The 16,287-nt window shown below is 37.8% G+C and overlaps 1 protein-coding gene across 1 annotated transcript; it reads left to right on the top strand.

The window, feature by feature from the left end:
• Positions 1-193: 193 nt before the first annotated feature.
• LOC122402209 (flocculation protein FLO11) lies at positions 194-15,694 on the top strand. The gene is made up of 9 exons (XM_043404811.1): positions 194-560; positions 10,414-10,502; positions 11,062-11,235; positions 11,433-11,659; positions 11,791-11,955; positions 12,025-12,403; positions 12,480-12,630; positions 13,099-13,669; positions 13,822-15,694. Exons 2-9 carry the CDS (start codon positions 10,460-10,462, stop codon positions 14,956-14,958), a joined length of 2,847 nt encoding a protein of 948 aa, XP_043260746.1. The 5' UTR covers positions 194-560; positions 10,414-10,459; the 3' UTR covers positions 14,959-15,694.
• Positions 15,695-16,287: the final 593 nt, after the last annotated feature.

Raw genomic sequence — 16,287 nt, forward strand, 5'->3', positions numbered from 1 at the left:
GGTAACGATCGAATAATTATTTGTATACGATTCAGACTAGGATCTTCTTTTCTTTTTCTAAGTTCTTTGATTAAACGTCGATCGAACCATTGTTTATGTTATGTTATGTTGTTATGTTTAGAATATTCGGAGCAGTGTCTGCGTGAAAAATGAATCGGCGGGAAATCGCAAGGCTACGTAGTAATGTATTTGACGAGATTTAGTCTGATTTGAAACGTAATGTACCGTAGGAGGTGATTTCGAGTAAGTACTCGAAGCGGTCAGGTTGTTCAGCAAGCCTCGTCGATGCTGGACCAGCAACATCGTCGCGCTAAGTCTCGCCGTGATCATGGTTCACCATTTATTTCCTCGACGGATGAAGTGAAAGCCATGATCGGAGCTGGTGTAGAATGTAAAGAAGTCGATGCGAATCGAGAGAGGGAAACCACTTTGGCGTCCAGTTACTCCAAGGCAAGCTGAAAGGAATGTCGAGCGCCGTGCATCGCGACACCAACGAGTTCTCGCACTGAGGCGTCTCTAATCAACCGTCAAACAACGTTCTTGTCAACAAAGCATCAATAGTGAGTAACAAAATCATCCCCTTCATCTTTCAACCTAGCACAAATCGATTCCTCCCGCGCTACCTCCAACGAGCTAGCCCGATACAGGATACCGAATCAAAGCTCTGTATCTTTATAAAAACAATACTTCTATACATACCGATTTTTCCACACATATTTCTGTTTACTAAAAATATTTTTACACATTTTTTCAGATCTAAACCGAGTGATCGTTATCGAGTTACGCGGTTACTCTTGCGTTGAACCACGTAAAAGAAAGTTTTCCGGGGTGCACGGCACAACCCAAGTAGTCATGGTCTTTTTCGAATCAAAGAAAAAGTAGCATTTTTTATAGAACATTTATTATTACACGATAACAATGAAAGTTTTCGTACGAGAAGTGTTTCTCGAGGTATCGTGCACCGCTAGTTTCAAAAATGGATTTCAAGTTTGGATGTCAGTTCGTTTCTAAATCGAGAAATTTACCGAAATTTCAATCAACCGGTTTTACTTTCGAGAGACTAGGAATGTCTATTTTCCAGCTAGAAGTCGAATCGTTTCTGGTACCTTTACATAATCGCCTTCCTCAGGTTCGTTTTATGGGGCAAGGAAGCGTACGTTTTCCCAGGTGATTTATCTTCGTTATTCCAGAACCAAACGATCTTTTCAAACGTTTGAGGTTTTTTTTCAAAGCGACTCTCTTCTTTTCGAGATCTAAAAAGATCGAAATTAACTTTCGTGGATTTGTACGATTGATTGGATCAATAGGATCTCTCTTGGGAAAAATAAATATTCCTTGAAATTATAGACGATAATTGTTAACAACGATCCTGATAAAAGCATCGCGGTATTGGCTCATTACTAATTTGTGATCATGTTTCTTCGTGAAATCTGTCGCTTTCATATTCGTTATACACCGGAGAAAGTCCCACTGTAATTACAGGAGAATATTTATTTAACGGTTTGCAAAAGCTTAGCAATACGTGTCCTTAAGCTTCGGTAGATTTTGACAAGAGAGATATTTCATACATAACTACATTTCCAGATACTTGATTAAACTTTTGTTCGACCGTTTACGTAAAGTTTATAAATATTTATAGTGGTTTCTTCACATTTGAATCTATTGTGTTTGAATAAAACAGGAAATTTTCTTGATACAGAAGTAAAGACATCCTGTTGCTGATTGCTTAAGGATATTGCAGACACGCGGGTTTTGTTTTGTCTTCCTGTAAAAGTATTTTAAAAGAATGAAAATGTCTGTAGAGCGATTAAAAAGTAATCGAAAGGAACTTTCATAGTATTTTGTAGTACAAATATAATAGTCGATAGAACAAAATGTACATTGTGCGACGATAATTATCACGCCAGGCTCAATTTACATATCTGCAAACGTGTTATTAAATGTTTTATACAACAACGCGGATGCCATAATAAAAATCAATTACGGTACTGTAATAAGCAAGTATGCATTTTCCGATCAAATAGTTTTATATAACGGCACTGAGGTAACAACTGTTAGTGGATGATCGTTCAACAACGGTAAACGTGTTATCGAAGATCTCCGTTAACGTGATCTTTTCCCCGTTACAAATTTGCATTTTGATTTTGTCAATTCGTTTTGGAACACTCGAAGAAATTTATAGTTAGGTGATCGGCAGAAAGTGTGTAAGAAAGAACGGAAAAGCTTATTTGCTTTGAGAGGCATTGCCGTGCAATTTATTCTTGAAATACTGCATGGATCATTAGCGATCACGTTTATGAATGCGTGCGCGTAAATGAATGATCGTATCGTTTATATTTGTCTCTGCTCGATAGAAAACTCATACCAATGCATCATCCTATATTCGTATAAGGAAATTTAGGACGCACAGACGCTTTTACTTTTCTTGTATTTCATTTATAGACTCTTTCCTCATACCTTGTTCTCTACTGCGATCTTAACGATCACTTTCTTTCAAAGTATTGCTTCGAACAATGAATCCAACACATTCGTCAAAATAATTACTGAAATCTTTGATGTCCTGTGCTCCAATTTTCCAAGACTTCCAAATGACGAGCTGCGTCTTTTTAGAACAGGATTCTACACATTGCGAAACCTTTTGATCGTGAAAGAACTGTTGCTTTTGAAAGTGAAAACGTTACGAAATCTGAAAAAGTAATGGGAACGATGTTAGTCGTTTGAATCTTCGGTTTCCTTTTTCCATTCCTCGGTGGTTTATAACGCAGGCTTTGGGAATGAAAAAAGGATACGTTTTATAAAATGTAATGTGTAAATATCGTTTGTTCGCGATCGTTGTAAGGAAAAGAGTAACGTAATAATTCTTGGCGGGTGTGCAGTTTCTTTTTGTTTCTTGTCGAGTCGCTTATCGTTGAATTTGAATGCGAAAATCAAGAACATGAGTTTCGTGTAAGGTTCTTAGCCGCGGAAGGTATAATCGCGGCTTACATATCTTTCTGCGTATCTATTTACTGTGCTCAACGAAGTCCAAGTGAAAGTACATCGCGATTTGCGCGAACGTGTGTACAGTTTTGCTAGCACGTGCTTACGTTTTTTCATTATAATTGGGGAATCGTTTACATTGCGTTACGTTACAGTACGCCAAGCCACGGGTTACCAAGTGAAACCTAAAGTCTTGAATTTAATCGAAATTAGCATTACGGAATATTTTTTTTTTTGCCAATTAACGTTTCTTTTACGCCGTTCGCCAAAGGTAAACCAGGGTACGCTGTTCTTTTTACCTTTTCTGGCTGCGTTTGCGAAACTTTACGGCCGATTAATTAATCCGAAAAGTGAACAGTACTATATCCTTCTTCCTAAAAATTCCTTCCATTATTCTACACAGAATTATTCATGTTTCTTATAATATTTGCCTAATTTTCATTCGAGAATTTTATGATCTTACGATGCAAATCAGAGATCCGAAAAGTTTTCGAGGAAAACACCATCTTGGGCAAAAAGCTATTTTATTTTCAAAGTAAATTGAGTCGAAGGCCAAAAGTTTGAGGTCTCCGTATTTACGAAACGTCGACGTTGCTCATAAATCTTGATTAAGGAACTGTGAAAGTCTTATATTATTTTTTTTTTTTTAAATATTTATAGCTCGGAATGGAAATCCTTTTTTGGGCGTCGTGTGAAATGCTTGGCCAAACAGTTCTACCAGTACCATAATGGCGCGTTCACCGAACTTGCCACTGAGGAATGTTGATTATCACGCGACGCCCAAAAAATGAATTGATTCTTACCAAGAAACATACTTTTTAGAAAGGAACTCCTACTAAACTATAGATTAAAAAATTTACTAACGCGTTTAAGCTCTCGATACGTAAATAAACCCCGTGAAAATGGCTTGTGCACGGTGTACGGTTTTCCAATTGAATTTTTTTCAAAGTCGAAAGTCGGTCGAAGCATGACGCGTGACAATGAGAAACTGCTGTATCCTTTTTTTTTTCTTTTTCGATGAAAAGTATCCCTGTTGCTCGCTTCAGCGGGTTTTCATTCGAGGGCATTGGTGATTGATCGGTAAATTGACATTCCACGGAATCGTTTGCTTTCTAAGCCGCTGCTGGCACGTCACGTGCGCCGCCTTGCAGCGCGGATATTTTTGTAGAAACACGTGCAGTTTACTCGTGACCACGATCCATTTACAAGGACTGCGTGCGGCACTTTGCGTGCAAAACGTTCACTGATCTCTTTACGAATGTTGCATTACCATCCTACACACAAACTCTAATTTATGTAATAGAATTTTAACACCATCGGTGCACAACACTCGGCCCCATTGTTATTTTACATCAGGAATTCTAAACTACGACCGTTCATACCCATATTACATTATAAAAATCCGAATTAAACTCTTTGTTTATATCTTGTATCGTTTCAGACAGAAAATGAAATTACATTCTCGATAAAGAATTTTTTTTCTAGCAACTGGCTAGGATATCGAGGGTATGTCTATTCACCAAAAATGATCGTAATTAACCCCTGCAATTGAAAATAATTTTTTTTGTACGATTTGAAATTTTTTTTTTTCGCCGGAAAAATGAGGCAGTACCCCCTGTCGATTTTTTTATAGAAATTCGTTTTTCATTTTTAACAAATTTGTTTGAGGCGCTACAGAAATTTTGTCTAATACTTTTTTGTAGGTACCCATGAGCTCTACTTCAGAAAAAAATTTAATTGCAATATATTCACTATTATAGGAATTATGGCTGTTTGAAAATTGAACCATTTTTATGGGGTTTTTCTCATTTTACGGAGTCAAGGGTCAACTTTTCGAATATTTTTACGATTTCTACATATTCTTGATTAAAATACGCGCCGTTTGCATTTTTGAAAATTAAAATCCGTCGATCCGTTCAGAAGTTATGACATTTTAAAGATTAGCATGACATTTTCGGGCAACATTTCTGGCCAGACATTACAGTTTCGATTAGGAATTTTTTTCTCGAAAGTGCGTAGGAATTCGAGGGTATGTCTAATGACCAAAAATGTTTGTGATTGACCCCTGCAATTGAAAATAATTTTTTTAAAACGATTCGAAATTTTTAATTTTGTCGAAAAATTTCACACCTTCTCGAATTTTTTTCTAGAAAGTGGATAGGATTTCGAGGGTATGTCTATTGACCAAACATGATTGTAATTGACCCCTGCAATTGAAAATAATTTTTTTAAAACGATTCGAAATTTTTAATTTTATCGAAAAATTTCACACCTTCTCGAATTTTTTTCTCGAAACTGGCTAGGATATCGAGGGTATGTCTATTGACCAAAAATGATTGTAATTGACCCCCGCAACCGAAAATAATTTTTCCAGAACGATTTAAAATTTTTTTTTCTGCCGAAAAATTTCAGCATTCTCTGTTGATTTTTCTTTAAAATTTGTTTTTGATTTTTAATAAACACACCCGTGGGTAATGCAGTAATACAATTTATTAATAAAAAATGAATTATATAAAATTCCTACGCTTTATTCGTCGTGAATTTTAACAAGAAAGGTTGAGAAACACTGTTAGACATTATCTAATCTTGCCAGCTCGTAGGTTGTTGACAGTGATTTTTGTAGACTCGACTGAAATGTGCAGGCTTGGTCTTACCAAGTGTTACGAGCCATTGCACTTGAAAAACTTACCGGAACGCCTACTTGCCTATGCAGATTTTTGCATTTTTAAAGAGCATGCTATCAAATGATATTTATTTGACGCATACTGTTTAGGAAAATATCTAACTATAATATCTGAATTGGACATTATTTTGGTAAACAATCGGTACGTTAAAATTTAGTACTTTACCTATGCAAAGAGTGAAAGGGTTTCCTACTTTCTCCTGCTTACTTGTGACTGAGGAAGAAAAGCGGAAGTAACAAATCTGATTAAACAACTATCCGATACACAAGTTCTCATCCAGTTCATTGTGCTTTGTATTTGTTATTGACAATTGTAAATGCTACTTTTCAAACTATGTACATTAGTAGTCACATCGTGAAATAATTCTTTTTTTTATAAAATTAAACAGTATCGTCACATAAATAATACACGTGTCACATTCTTGATATCATAATGAAAACATTTCAGGGTGAAATTGTACCGACGTACTCTGCATACGTATTAACCACTCCTACAAAATTGTAAACACACAATTGGATGCGTTTCACGATCCTTTGTGTTCATGCAAACTGATATGCATCACAATAGCTCGCATCGTGTCTACTATTCGCGTAGAAAAATTTATTCTTATGAATAAATATCCATAATTACATATAATAGAATGGATCAATGTCAGTTTGATTTTTTGTTGATCGCGCAGAAAATGATTCGTTTCTAACAAGATTAAATCTTAACTTGCAATCAGAGTTGGGCAAATTCGATCGATGAAACAAAGATTGTGAATATCAACGTGCGTAAAACCACGGAATTCAGAATGGGTTATCTAATCGTTAGATGTGAACTGGCTCTTGACAATTGGAAGATTCTCGGTAATTATTCTCGCAACAATCACATTCGCTGGGAACTACTTTCAAAGAATGATCGTTCGCGGGATAACATAGCGACTTCTTAATGTGAGAATCGGTGTTACAACCAGCCAAGTTTTCTTATCGAGTTACAATAGCACCATGAACATTTCATGAAAGGTTGTTCCTCACGCATTCCGGCGAACTTCTTTTTAATTCAGTTACCGTTGACACTGTTAGTTTGCGATTTGCCGAGTTCCGAAGATCGGATTCGCGACATTCTCTTGCAAAGCATGATTATTTACAATGTTCTCTACAAGATATCGACTATAGAACGCGTGCTTGTACGAGGACAAGAAGTCCTCGCGCGATACCAGTTGTTCATGCAAAAATATGTGTCCTCGGTTCAGAAATAAAAAAAGTGCTCGCAACAAAACGTTGCAGGCATTTTAACCGGCCATGATTCTTGACCTTGCTGACAGGCTAAATATTTGCACCGGTTTTAACCGTGAACTTGAAGGAACGAAGAAGATAAAGCTTCGCAGGTAGAAAGTTTGCAGATATTCGAAAAATGTTTCGTAAGAATTTAGCTAATCATTTTCCTGTCGCAAGATCTATTTCTTTAAGGCTTGGCACACAAAATTCAGGTTGGATCGTGAGACTGGATAATAATGGAGCCTCTTCTTCTGTAATATCAAAGCAGCTATAGGCAACGTAGATTTCTATGCGTTTCGAACGATCGACCTCAATGAGCAAACCTGATTTCACGTTTTATGTTGCGCACATTATTATTATTTACTCTTATTTTTTTCAATTCTCGCGTTCATTCTTTTCGTAAGGGCGCGTTAGATGAGTAAACCGCGATCTGTCTTGTAACTCGACCACATCCATCTCTTGTTAACCTTTCCTCCTGACATGGTAGATGTTACTATGCATGGGAAAGCGCTTTCCTAAGAATTCTCACAATCGCAGGACGTTTACTCGTAATTATAGTAAATATTACGAAGCTCCACGGAATTGTGCTTAACGCGTAATAGTCGATAGTAACGTGGACTGACAGTGAACTTGAAACAGTGAAACTAGTCGTACAGTGATTCCTTTGGTAAACAATAGCGAACGCTAGAAGGGTTAATAAAATCCTTGTTTTAATTTCGCGTGCAAAAAAGAGGGAAGTAAAAGATGTATCTTAAAAAAATAAAAGCAAGAAAGATATAAACAGCGGGTGTTGGAACCGGTCGATGGTCAACAGAATGACCATGATCTTGGATCTTGGCCAGAAATCCCGTTCTCCATTGATGACCGGTTTTAACATATTCGAGGAAGTGACAGTGTACATGCATACGTGCAGCGTACCACTGGCATTTATACACGGTGAAGCATTTGAAACGGGTCATCCGAGTAATTAATTTATTTTTAACGATAGAAGAAAGAGTTTCAAGCCGCTTGAAACAGTGGAAACGAATCGTATTTATGTGAAACGATGTTCCAAGAGGAAGTAAAAGAGGAGAATGGAAATTCCAAATTTTGTCGTGTTCGTAAACGCCCATGTAAATGTAAAAATTCCGCTTAAATTATAGTTTATCGATTGGAAAGACAGTTCGATACGAGTGGGCGCGTTCGTACGATCGTTAAGAATTATTAATTTTTAGCTGTGTAACCTTGAAAGAGACGCCAACGACCAGATGACGAGATGCATGAAATTCGTTATTATGCGGGTTCGTTCGATCAGTTGCTCGTGAATGTAAATTATCGTGTAACATCGTTTGAGCTTGTTGCATCAATGTTGTCAATTACTTTCTGTTTACCGCGGATATTCACTCGAACTCTTTTGTAGTAGATGATAGTTTGCGGATAGCATCCGTTAATGAGTTTCTCGTTCCACCGATGCGGAAAGTTTTACGCGGTTGGACGACATAAATCCAAGCTTTAAATTGCTCCAGGGAGATATGTGAACGCCTCGGGACACGACCGCTCACTTTTTCTTTGCGAAACGCATACTGCCGCTAGTGTTGCGCCAAACGAGGAAATGCAGGACATGCGACCGATTGAAACAGGCTACAGGTACATGGCTCCATTGAAATCCTTCCTCGAAGCACGCAGAATTTCATGAACTTTGATTACCAGCTTGGTCACTTCTTTCGTGTCACGGTGAAAGTGAAAGTTTCCTCAAGAATTTGATATCGTAAAGAAATTAGGTTCAAACCAAACACTCTTACACAGAACTCTGTTACCATGGTCAGCGATAAGATTTGGATGGCTTGGAAGGAACATGTTCAACACGACTGTTTCATTTTTTCAAATGTTTCTGTGTAACTAGCACTCGATCAAACAGTATTATCTCGCGATAAGCTCGACGAGACAGTGGACAGTATGTGGTTATCCTCGAGGACGTTCTCGAAGGACATAGAAGGACCGTTACACGCCACGATCCTTAACCACCTCGAACGCCAATGTCCGTCTTACAACTCTTTCCGTTTAGGTCGTGTCGAGCATCGATCATTTCGACGTACAGCTTTTTAAATAACATTCGTGTGAAGTAATTAGTACACCGTTTGAAGCGTCGAATGCCTCTAATTTTTACATAACAATTTGTGAACGAAAAGGTATGAAAAATGCGTATTAGCAGCTAATTAAATTGTCACGACCGACCAATATATCAATGTTCGATCACCGTTTGTGCAATATTCGGTTTCTTTAAACGTATTCTACTTGGTATGCGGTATTACGTTGACGTTGAGTCGTACTTGTGAGACCACTCCTTGCTGCAGACGTTGCGGAATGACTTCACTCGGTACTCACAATATAGTCCTTGAAGCATGACAAATAGAAATTTTGGTTTCTTTCGTGAACCCGTTTACTCAATAATTTGCGTTTTATTAACAGAACACGAATGTTTGTGGAAATATTGGGAAACTTTTACGAAATTAATAACTTGAACTCTGAACTCTTTCGCAACAGAGCGTTTAGCAATAATACGCGATATACATCGATAATTCGTAAACGATATTCAATTTTATTACACGAATGCATATTTAGACGAATTATTACTGCAGAAAACGATGATTAACTAGGAGAAAAATGCGAGTAATTGTATTATTGGAGCGTTTCGCGATAGTAACGCGCGATTCGAGGATTGCTCGCGCTTTTTACTACGAGCGTGCAGATTATATGAACTCCTTGCCGCAATATCTTGAGAGAATACGAGTGAAAGGAATGGGTTACGAACTCGCAGATACTTCTGCCAACCCAGTGGTTTTATCGACTTTTACCGAGCATGGCTTATTCCCTGTAAAAAGAAAAATGGAAGCAAATGTTAACGCGAAAATTCTCAAAAGAGAATTGGTAAATCGATTAAATTAAGAAGCAATCTAAATGAAAATCCAATTATACGAAGTTTACCAAGCAAATCTCTTATAAAAATCTGCCTGAAAATCTCTGTCTTACGTACAAGAAATTATTTTACTATATGTTGTTAATTTATTTGAAATGGTCGAGCTGATTTTTGCTTCGATGTAGTTCAGAGTATTTTTGTAAAATTATTCCAAAGACTTTTCGGTATTCCTGCGTTTAAAAAAACGTCGATGTCGCTTCAAGTTCAGCGAATCGATTTGAAATTAGGAATTAGAGTCATGCTTGGTAAGCAGATAGCCTGAAACGGTATCTCCTTTTACTATTGTTTCGTGCTAACCGATTACCAACGCTACTGTTATGCAATAATTTCGTTGGCTTCGTAACGGTGCGTGACTTTATACGTATCTATACCATTCATGCATTCCAAAGCAGCATTATTTTTATGCAACGATGTTTTTTAAAGAAACATTGTATGTACGCAAGATCAAATATTATGGATATCATTTTAAAAAGTAAAAAAAAAGTTTGAAACAGTTTTTTAAATCTTATATTTCGATCGCTGTATTTTGTTTCAGATAAAAAATTCATGTATTGACGAAGAATGAAATCAGACTGAACGCAATGATGTTGAAACATTTTATTATTGCCATATCTTTAATATATGGTGAGTATTCATAATTTTTTACGTTTCCACGTTGATTTTAATATTAATTAAATCGATGCAGATATTATGAAACAATATATTTGTTTACCGAGTGTATTGAAATTAATAAATACGTTTGGTACGAAACATATACTCGGTGCTTCTCTCGACACGAACGGTCGTGCGAATAATTATTGATGACGGTGTACGTGTTCTTCAAAAGGTTTCAGTATTGATGCCTAAGGCGTTTCTTTATTACCAAATGGCTACTCTTTCCCACACTTGCCACGTACCAGCCAGGCAGGTATACGTGTGTATGCGAGTACTATTTCTCTAAAGAAGTTTAATTTGTAAGCAACACCGCGCGCGTTTCGTTACAGCATCGTTTGGTTAAAAAAATCCTAACACGCCTCTCGTGTTCGAAATTAGCTTATGATTGAAATTTTAATTTTGTCGCGAACGCGCAAGCCTGAATCTTCGTAATACAATACGTTACATAAAGTTACGTTTTATAACGGTTATAAATTGTTTATGGGCAGGAAAACTAGCGTTGTTGAGGTATATGTGGTTTCACTTTTAGTTACAGAATGTACAGGCCAAGTTTACAAGAGTCGGCCGATCGAGACAGCTGCAGTAAACAAACCAGCGGTTGTAAACGATGATTTTATTACACAAACAGTTTACGGTTTCCTAGATTTCACCACCACCATCGGAAACACAGTGATGGTCTTCAGCCCACAAAGCGCGCCATCAGGTATAATTTAACGTTTAAGAGAAAATTCCTCCTCTTTAAAAAGTCTTTTTCAATCTAATGAACGTCAATCTTATACCGTCGCTGATCTCTTAACGTTACTAAAGACAGGAAATACCGAGCAATGCAATCTTTCAGTTACTTTTATAGTGCAGTTGATCTACCAAATACTTTGATTGATCATTAACGGTGTATTTCAGATGGTGAAAAAGGAAAGAAGAGCAGCGGTTCGATCATTCAGACGAAACCGAGCGAAACGAAGGAAAAAGCAGCTCTTGATATTCAGCCAAGCAAAACACACAAGACGAATCCAGGGGAAGAAACTAAAAAACAAGTTAAAGGATCGAAGGTTGTTGTGAATTCCGTGATCGAACAGAATATCATAAATTCCTCGGACGATAACGGATTGCGATCTCCAAAGAGTCAGGTGAGACAAATTAACGATGTTATTCAAGAATTACTAATAAATAAGGTTCGTGCTGCAACGCTCATCGAATTCGAAACTGACTATTCTAACTACGTAACCGTAAATAAAAATTTGAATTGATATATTTATAGGAATTGAACACTCGGGCACCTGTAATGACCAAGAGTCCTCCAGTGCACACGCAGGTGCAAATTAAAGCGAACGACGATAAGCCCGGTTTAAAGAACAATCTTGCGGAACCTGAATACGACTTCCTGTCAAAGCAACCCGCAGAAGTAATCGATGAAACGTTCAAGGTAAGACCTTGATCGAAGACATTAACAAATGCCGCTAAAGAGCTGATTTGGATGATTTTGCTCTCACAGTTGATCAATCTGAGACCCTCTTCGAAAATCCTTTCGAAACCAAGGCCCACAGCACGAAGAGAGAAAGAAAATCCAACTGGTCTCGTGACGAAACTCGGCGGAACTATCGTTAAGGATGGATTAACAACCGTTCACGAAACTAGCGTGATCGGTACCTACATAAATGGTAAATACGCTCAGGTGCTTCAAAGCTCTTCTAGGATTCTTCAAGGTACACCACCAATTCCTGAAGGCAAGATTCGTCCATCCAGTACTCAAAGAATCTTAAAAACTATCGGACCGCAGCAAGGAAAACTGAAACCGCAACTAGAACCAACGCCAACGAACCACCAAGAAGAGTCTTCGTTGCCTCTAGAAGTTCTCTTTAGCGCTCCAGCTGGTATTATACAGAATTTATTTAACTCCTAATGCGTGAAAACATTAAGAGTTTCTACGTTTTACTTTTAAATTGTCAGGTTCCACGGTACGAAGCACACGAAAGCATTCAATTCCGAATTCGGCGCGTCCGAAATTCCATAACAAAATTAACGAGAATGATAGCGGTGAAGTGCAGCAAGCAAAACCGCCCAAGCCTCGAATCAGTACCACATCAAGGCCAAGCTTTAAGTGAGTATCGATCATAATTAAAATATTTAACGTTTTTTTTACAACATGTAGTTATATCAATATTTGTATTTCTTCACAAGCTATAAGAATTTTTTATAAAAAAATGTCTATAAAAAATTCAAAAACTGACAAAATTATAGTGTCTTCGTAAAATCTTGAAACATTCGTAAACAGGAAAAAAAAACTTGTAGAGATAACGACTTGATTTGTGTTGGAGCAATAGGAAGCCATCAACTTCGTATCTGTGTCAAAATTGTAGGCTATCAGTCTGTTCATTCCCGAGATATTACGTCAGCTAGAGTGATTCTAGAAACTAGGTCAAACTGTAGCTCTTCTCTAAGCGAAGAAACAAACGTTTGATACAGAAAGAAACTGTACTGTAGAGACACACTCTGTACAGAGAATACTAAATGTTTGGAATTTCACAACAATCTTTTCAAGATAATCCTTTTTTGAATTTCGTACCAGAAATCGAAGTCCTCCAACAACTACGACCGAAGCACCTGTCACGCGTCGTCGCAGTAGTTTCAGGCCGAATAATCAACCAAGTTTGCCTTCGAAACAAAGCAATAAAAACAAAGTTGAGCAACAATCGGTTAATACTAACCCCTCGCCGAAACTGAAGTTGCCGAGAACGCAAGGTCGTTGGTCTTACAAAACAACCCCTAAACCAAGAGTCATAATTCGAAAGCAAGTCGACGATGACGAATTACGTTCTACGCCTGAAACTACTACTACCGAGGGTCCAATAAATCTCGATGACAGCAAAGCAACTGCAGCCTCTGTTTCGACTTCCACGACGACCGTGTCCACGTCGGGTCAAGCAGTCAACGCTCAAAGAAAGATCCAGGAAGTTGCTAGCGATATCGAACTGGATCCAAGCGAAAGCGAGGACGTGGCCAGTATCAGCGTTCAAGATCAACAGCATTCCGAACAGATATTACCCGTAGAAACGATCAACGTTGAGATCTCTACGGCCGCCGATAATAGTAACGCGTACTTTGAAATCGCCACCATTAAGTCACCGTACACTTTCCAGGTGAGAATTTAGAACTAAAGTAAGAGTACCTTCGAATAACAGTTTATCCAGAATCATCTTTAACACGACATCTTAAACATCTTTAGACATGGAAAACTAGCTGTAGCGGTGATGAACGGTAATTATTCTGTCGTTGTTCTTTTTAATTATAGGTTGGAACCTTGAGAAACACGCGCTACGTTACCGTAACTTCAACGGTAAAGAAATCGTTTTCGACGATAGATCCGTCTACTACGATATCGCCCACCGAACCTTTAACCGAAAATCTTCTGGCCAACACCGCAGCAGCTTACGAGACAACATTGCCACTTGATTCGGCCGTAGCAACCCTTCCAGCCATATCTCTAGAATCTGGCCAAGCTACGCCGCCTTTGGAAACTGTAACGGAAACATTCTCGACTACCCAAACCCTTCTGAAGACCCATCTGCTACCGGTGATACACGGTAATAATACAACCAAATTGACGCTTGTGCAAACGTACAATATCGCGCGTGTGGTCACCGCCACGAAGACTCTGCCGCCGATGGACATATACCAGTTCATTCCTAGCAAGGCATTAAACGAATTCAACTCGAAACTCGACGAAGCAGGAAGCGAGCTCCACTTAGAGTTGGACGTTGGGGACGAGGACAGAGACGACGATGATATTCCCAAAAGAGTAATAGCGCCAAGCAACGATATGGACACCGATTTGGAGCCCTTCAAATCCATATCGTCGTCAAAAGTAAAGTCAGAAACACCGAGCAGCAGTTCCGTTGAATCTCAGTTGACTCCCGATCAACTGGCCCTGTTGAAATATTTTGGACAACAGCAGCAACAAGTGATCACTACATCGCGGCCAGTCGTTGTCCTGGAGACGCTCTACGAATCTCACGTGATTCCGGTGGTGAACAACGGAAACACACTTTACTCGACGTTATCCAGGCCAGTCGGCACCGTGCCACGAACCTCTTATGAATACGGAACATCAACGATTGCACCAGTATTGCCGCCGCAATTACCACCGCAACTGCCGCCGCAATTACCACTATTCCCACAGCAGCCACATTTCACGGTGACGAGCGCTCCTCTGGTCACGCAAGTCCTGGCAACCGTGTCCGATTCTAAAATACTAAAATTGACCTTTGGAGCAAAGACGGCTTACACCACGTTGTTCTCTAGCCGTGTGGTACCAACGGAGGTCACAACCTATGTTACAACTACCGTACCTGTGCAGCCGAGCGTACCTTCTTATCCAGGTTACTATCCTCCTCCGGTCGGTTATCCACCTTTCCCTTTCGTAGGATAGATTCTCTTTTAGTTCATGTCAATCGTGTGAGATGCTCTTAATCTATCGAGGACAGAATGTCTTATTATAGGATGTTCTCCAAAAGCAATTAATTATGATAGATAACAGAAAATTGATCGTTGAATTACAGTTTTCGGTACGCACTTGGATTCCATTGGGTTTCAAATAAGCTTCTTTGCTATCCACTTTGGCATTTTAGTGTAATCTTATTTAACGTATTTAAAACGTAGTACTTATTGCTAGCATTAGTATTTAAGATACAAACATCTGTTCCGGAGCTTTGAGAGAACAGATGGCGAAGGAAAACATGATATTGGGAGTGCATAAATCTGACAAGTGCAAGTTAGGCATAATTGCAAAGCTCGATAGCGGTAAGTTCATTTTTTCATAAATTATTCATAAGTTTTACCAAGCAAAGATACGAATCGACGAGGAAATATTTTCTAAAAAAGTAGATCCAAGTCAATTTCATTCGACGGTAATTTAATTAACGCAACAACGAGATAAAAATATTAAACCCTTGATAAAAACACAACATTTTCAAGCTGTTATTAAACATTGAAATTTAATGTAAATCTTGTAAATAATCATTTCTTCATTTTGTTTTATTATGACTTTGCTAAAGCCTTTAAAGTATCGACGTTACTTCGAATTTGTCAAAAATTATTACAACACGTATATTTATTCGTATTTTATCAATAATTCATTTAATATTAAATTAACATTAATTAAGAAAACGCGCAACCATCCATAACTGTATTAAGTTCACTTGCATTTAATGGTAAATGCTTTGAAGCCCGATGATAGTTTTGTATTTTACGTTACGGTTAATAATACTTAACTGTATCGAAACGTACAATGACGTTCAGTGATATTCAAATGTTTAATTTGCTCATAATCTAAGACACTAGAAGCAAACAAGAATTTCCGGTTCAAGTTTACGAAGAGTTGTCTGTGAAATTGTTACATACAATTGCCTTGTGCTTGATAAAGATTGCAATCGGTCAACGAATAAATTATTGTAAATAAATTAATGACCATTATACAGGAATGTACGTATATTAAAAATTTTGTAAATAAAGTTTATAAAAATACTATTTTTTTTTATTATACGTAAAGATAATCTAATAAAAAAGGTATAGACATACATAACGAATCTTGCAAACGTTAAACAGGTACGTGTCGAGCTACAACGTGTATATAAAATCCGAATTTTCTCTGAACAATATGTCGTGTGTAAAGAACATTCTTTGATCAAAGAATTTCTTCGATTAGTTCGTTCGAAATATTGTATTAAAAAATTATAATATACGATACCTACACTTACAC

Source organism: Colletes gigas, unplaced genomic scaffold (genome assembly GCF_013123115.1).
Source record: "Colletes gigas isolate AHSC1104 unplaced genomic scaffold, ASM1312311v1 Colletes_gigas_Sc00034, whole genome shotgun sequence".
In the NCBI taxonomy this organism is placed as follows: domain Eukaryota; kingdom Metazoa; phylum Arthropoda; class Insecta; order Hymenoptera; family Colletidae; genus Colletes; species Colletes gigas.

Bases quoted from the DNA above. Each gene is read 5' to 3' on its own strand.
- LOC122402209 (XM_043404811.1), top strand. From the start codon at position 10,460: ATGATGTTGAAACATTTTATTATTGCCATATCTTTAATATATG. The intron at 12,404-12,479 runs GTATTATACAGA...TTAAATTGTCAG, and splicing joins TCTCTTTAGCGCTCCAGCTG to GTTCCACGGTACGAAGCACA. The intron at 12,631-13,098 runs GTGAGTATCGAT...ATTTCGTACCAG, and splicing joins ACATCAAGGCCAAGCTTTAA to AAATCGAAGTCCTCCAACAA.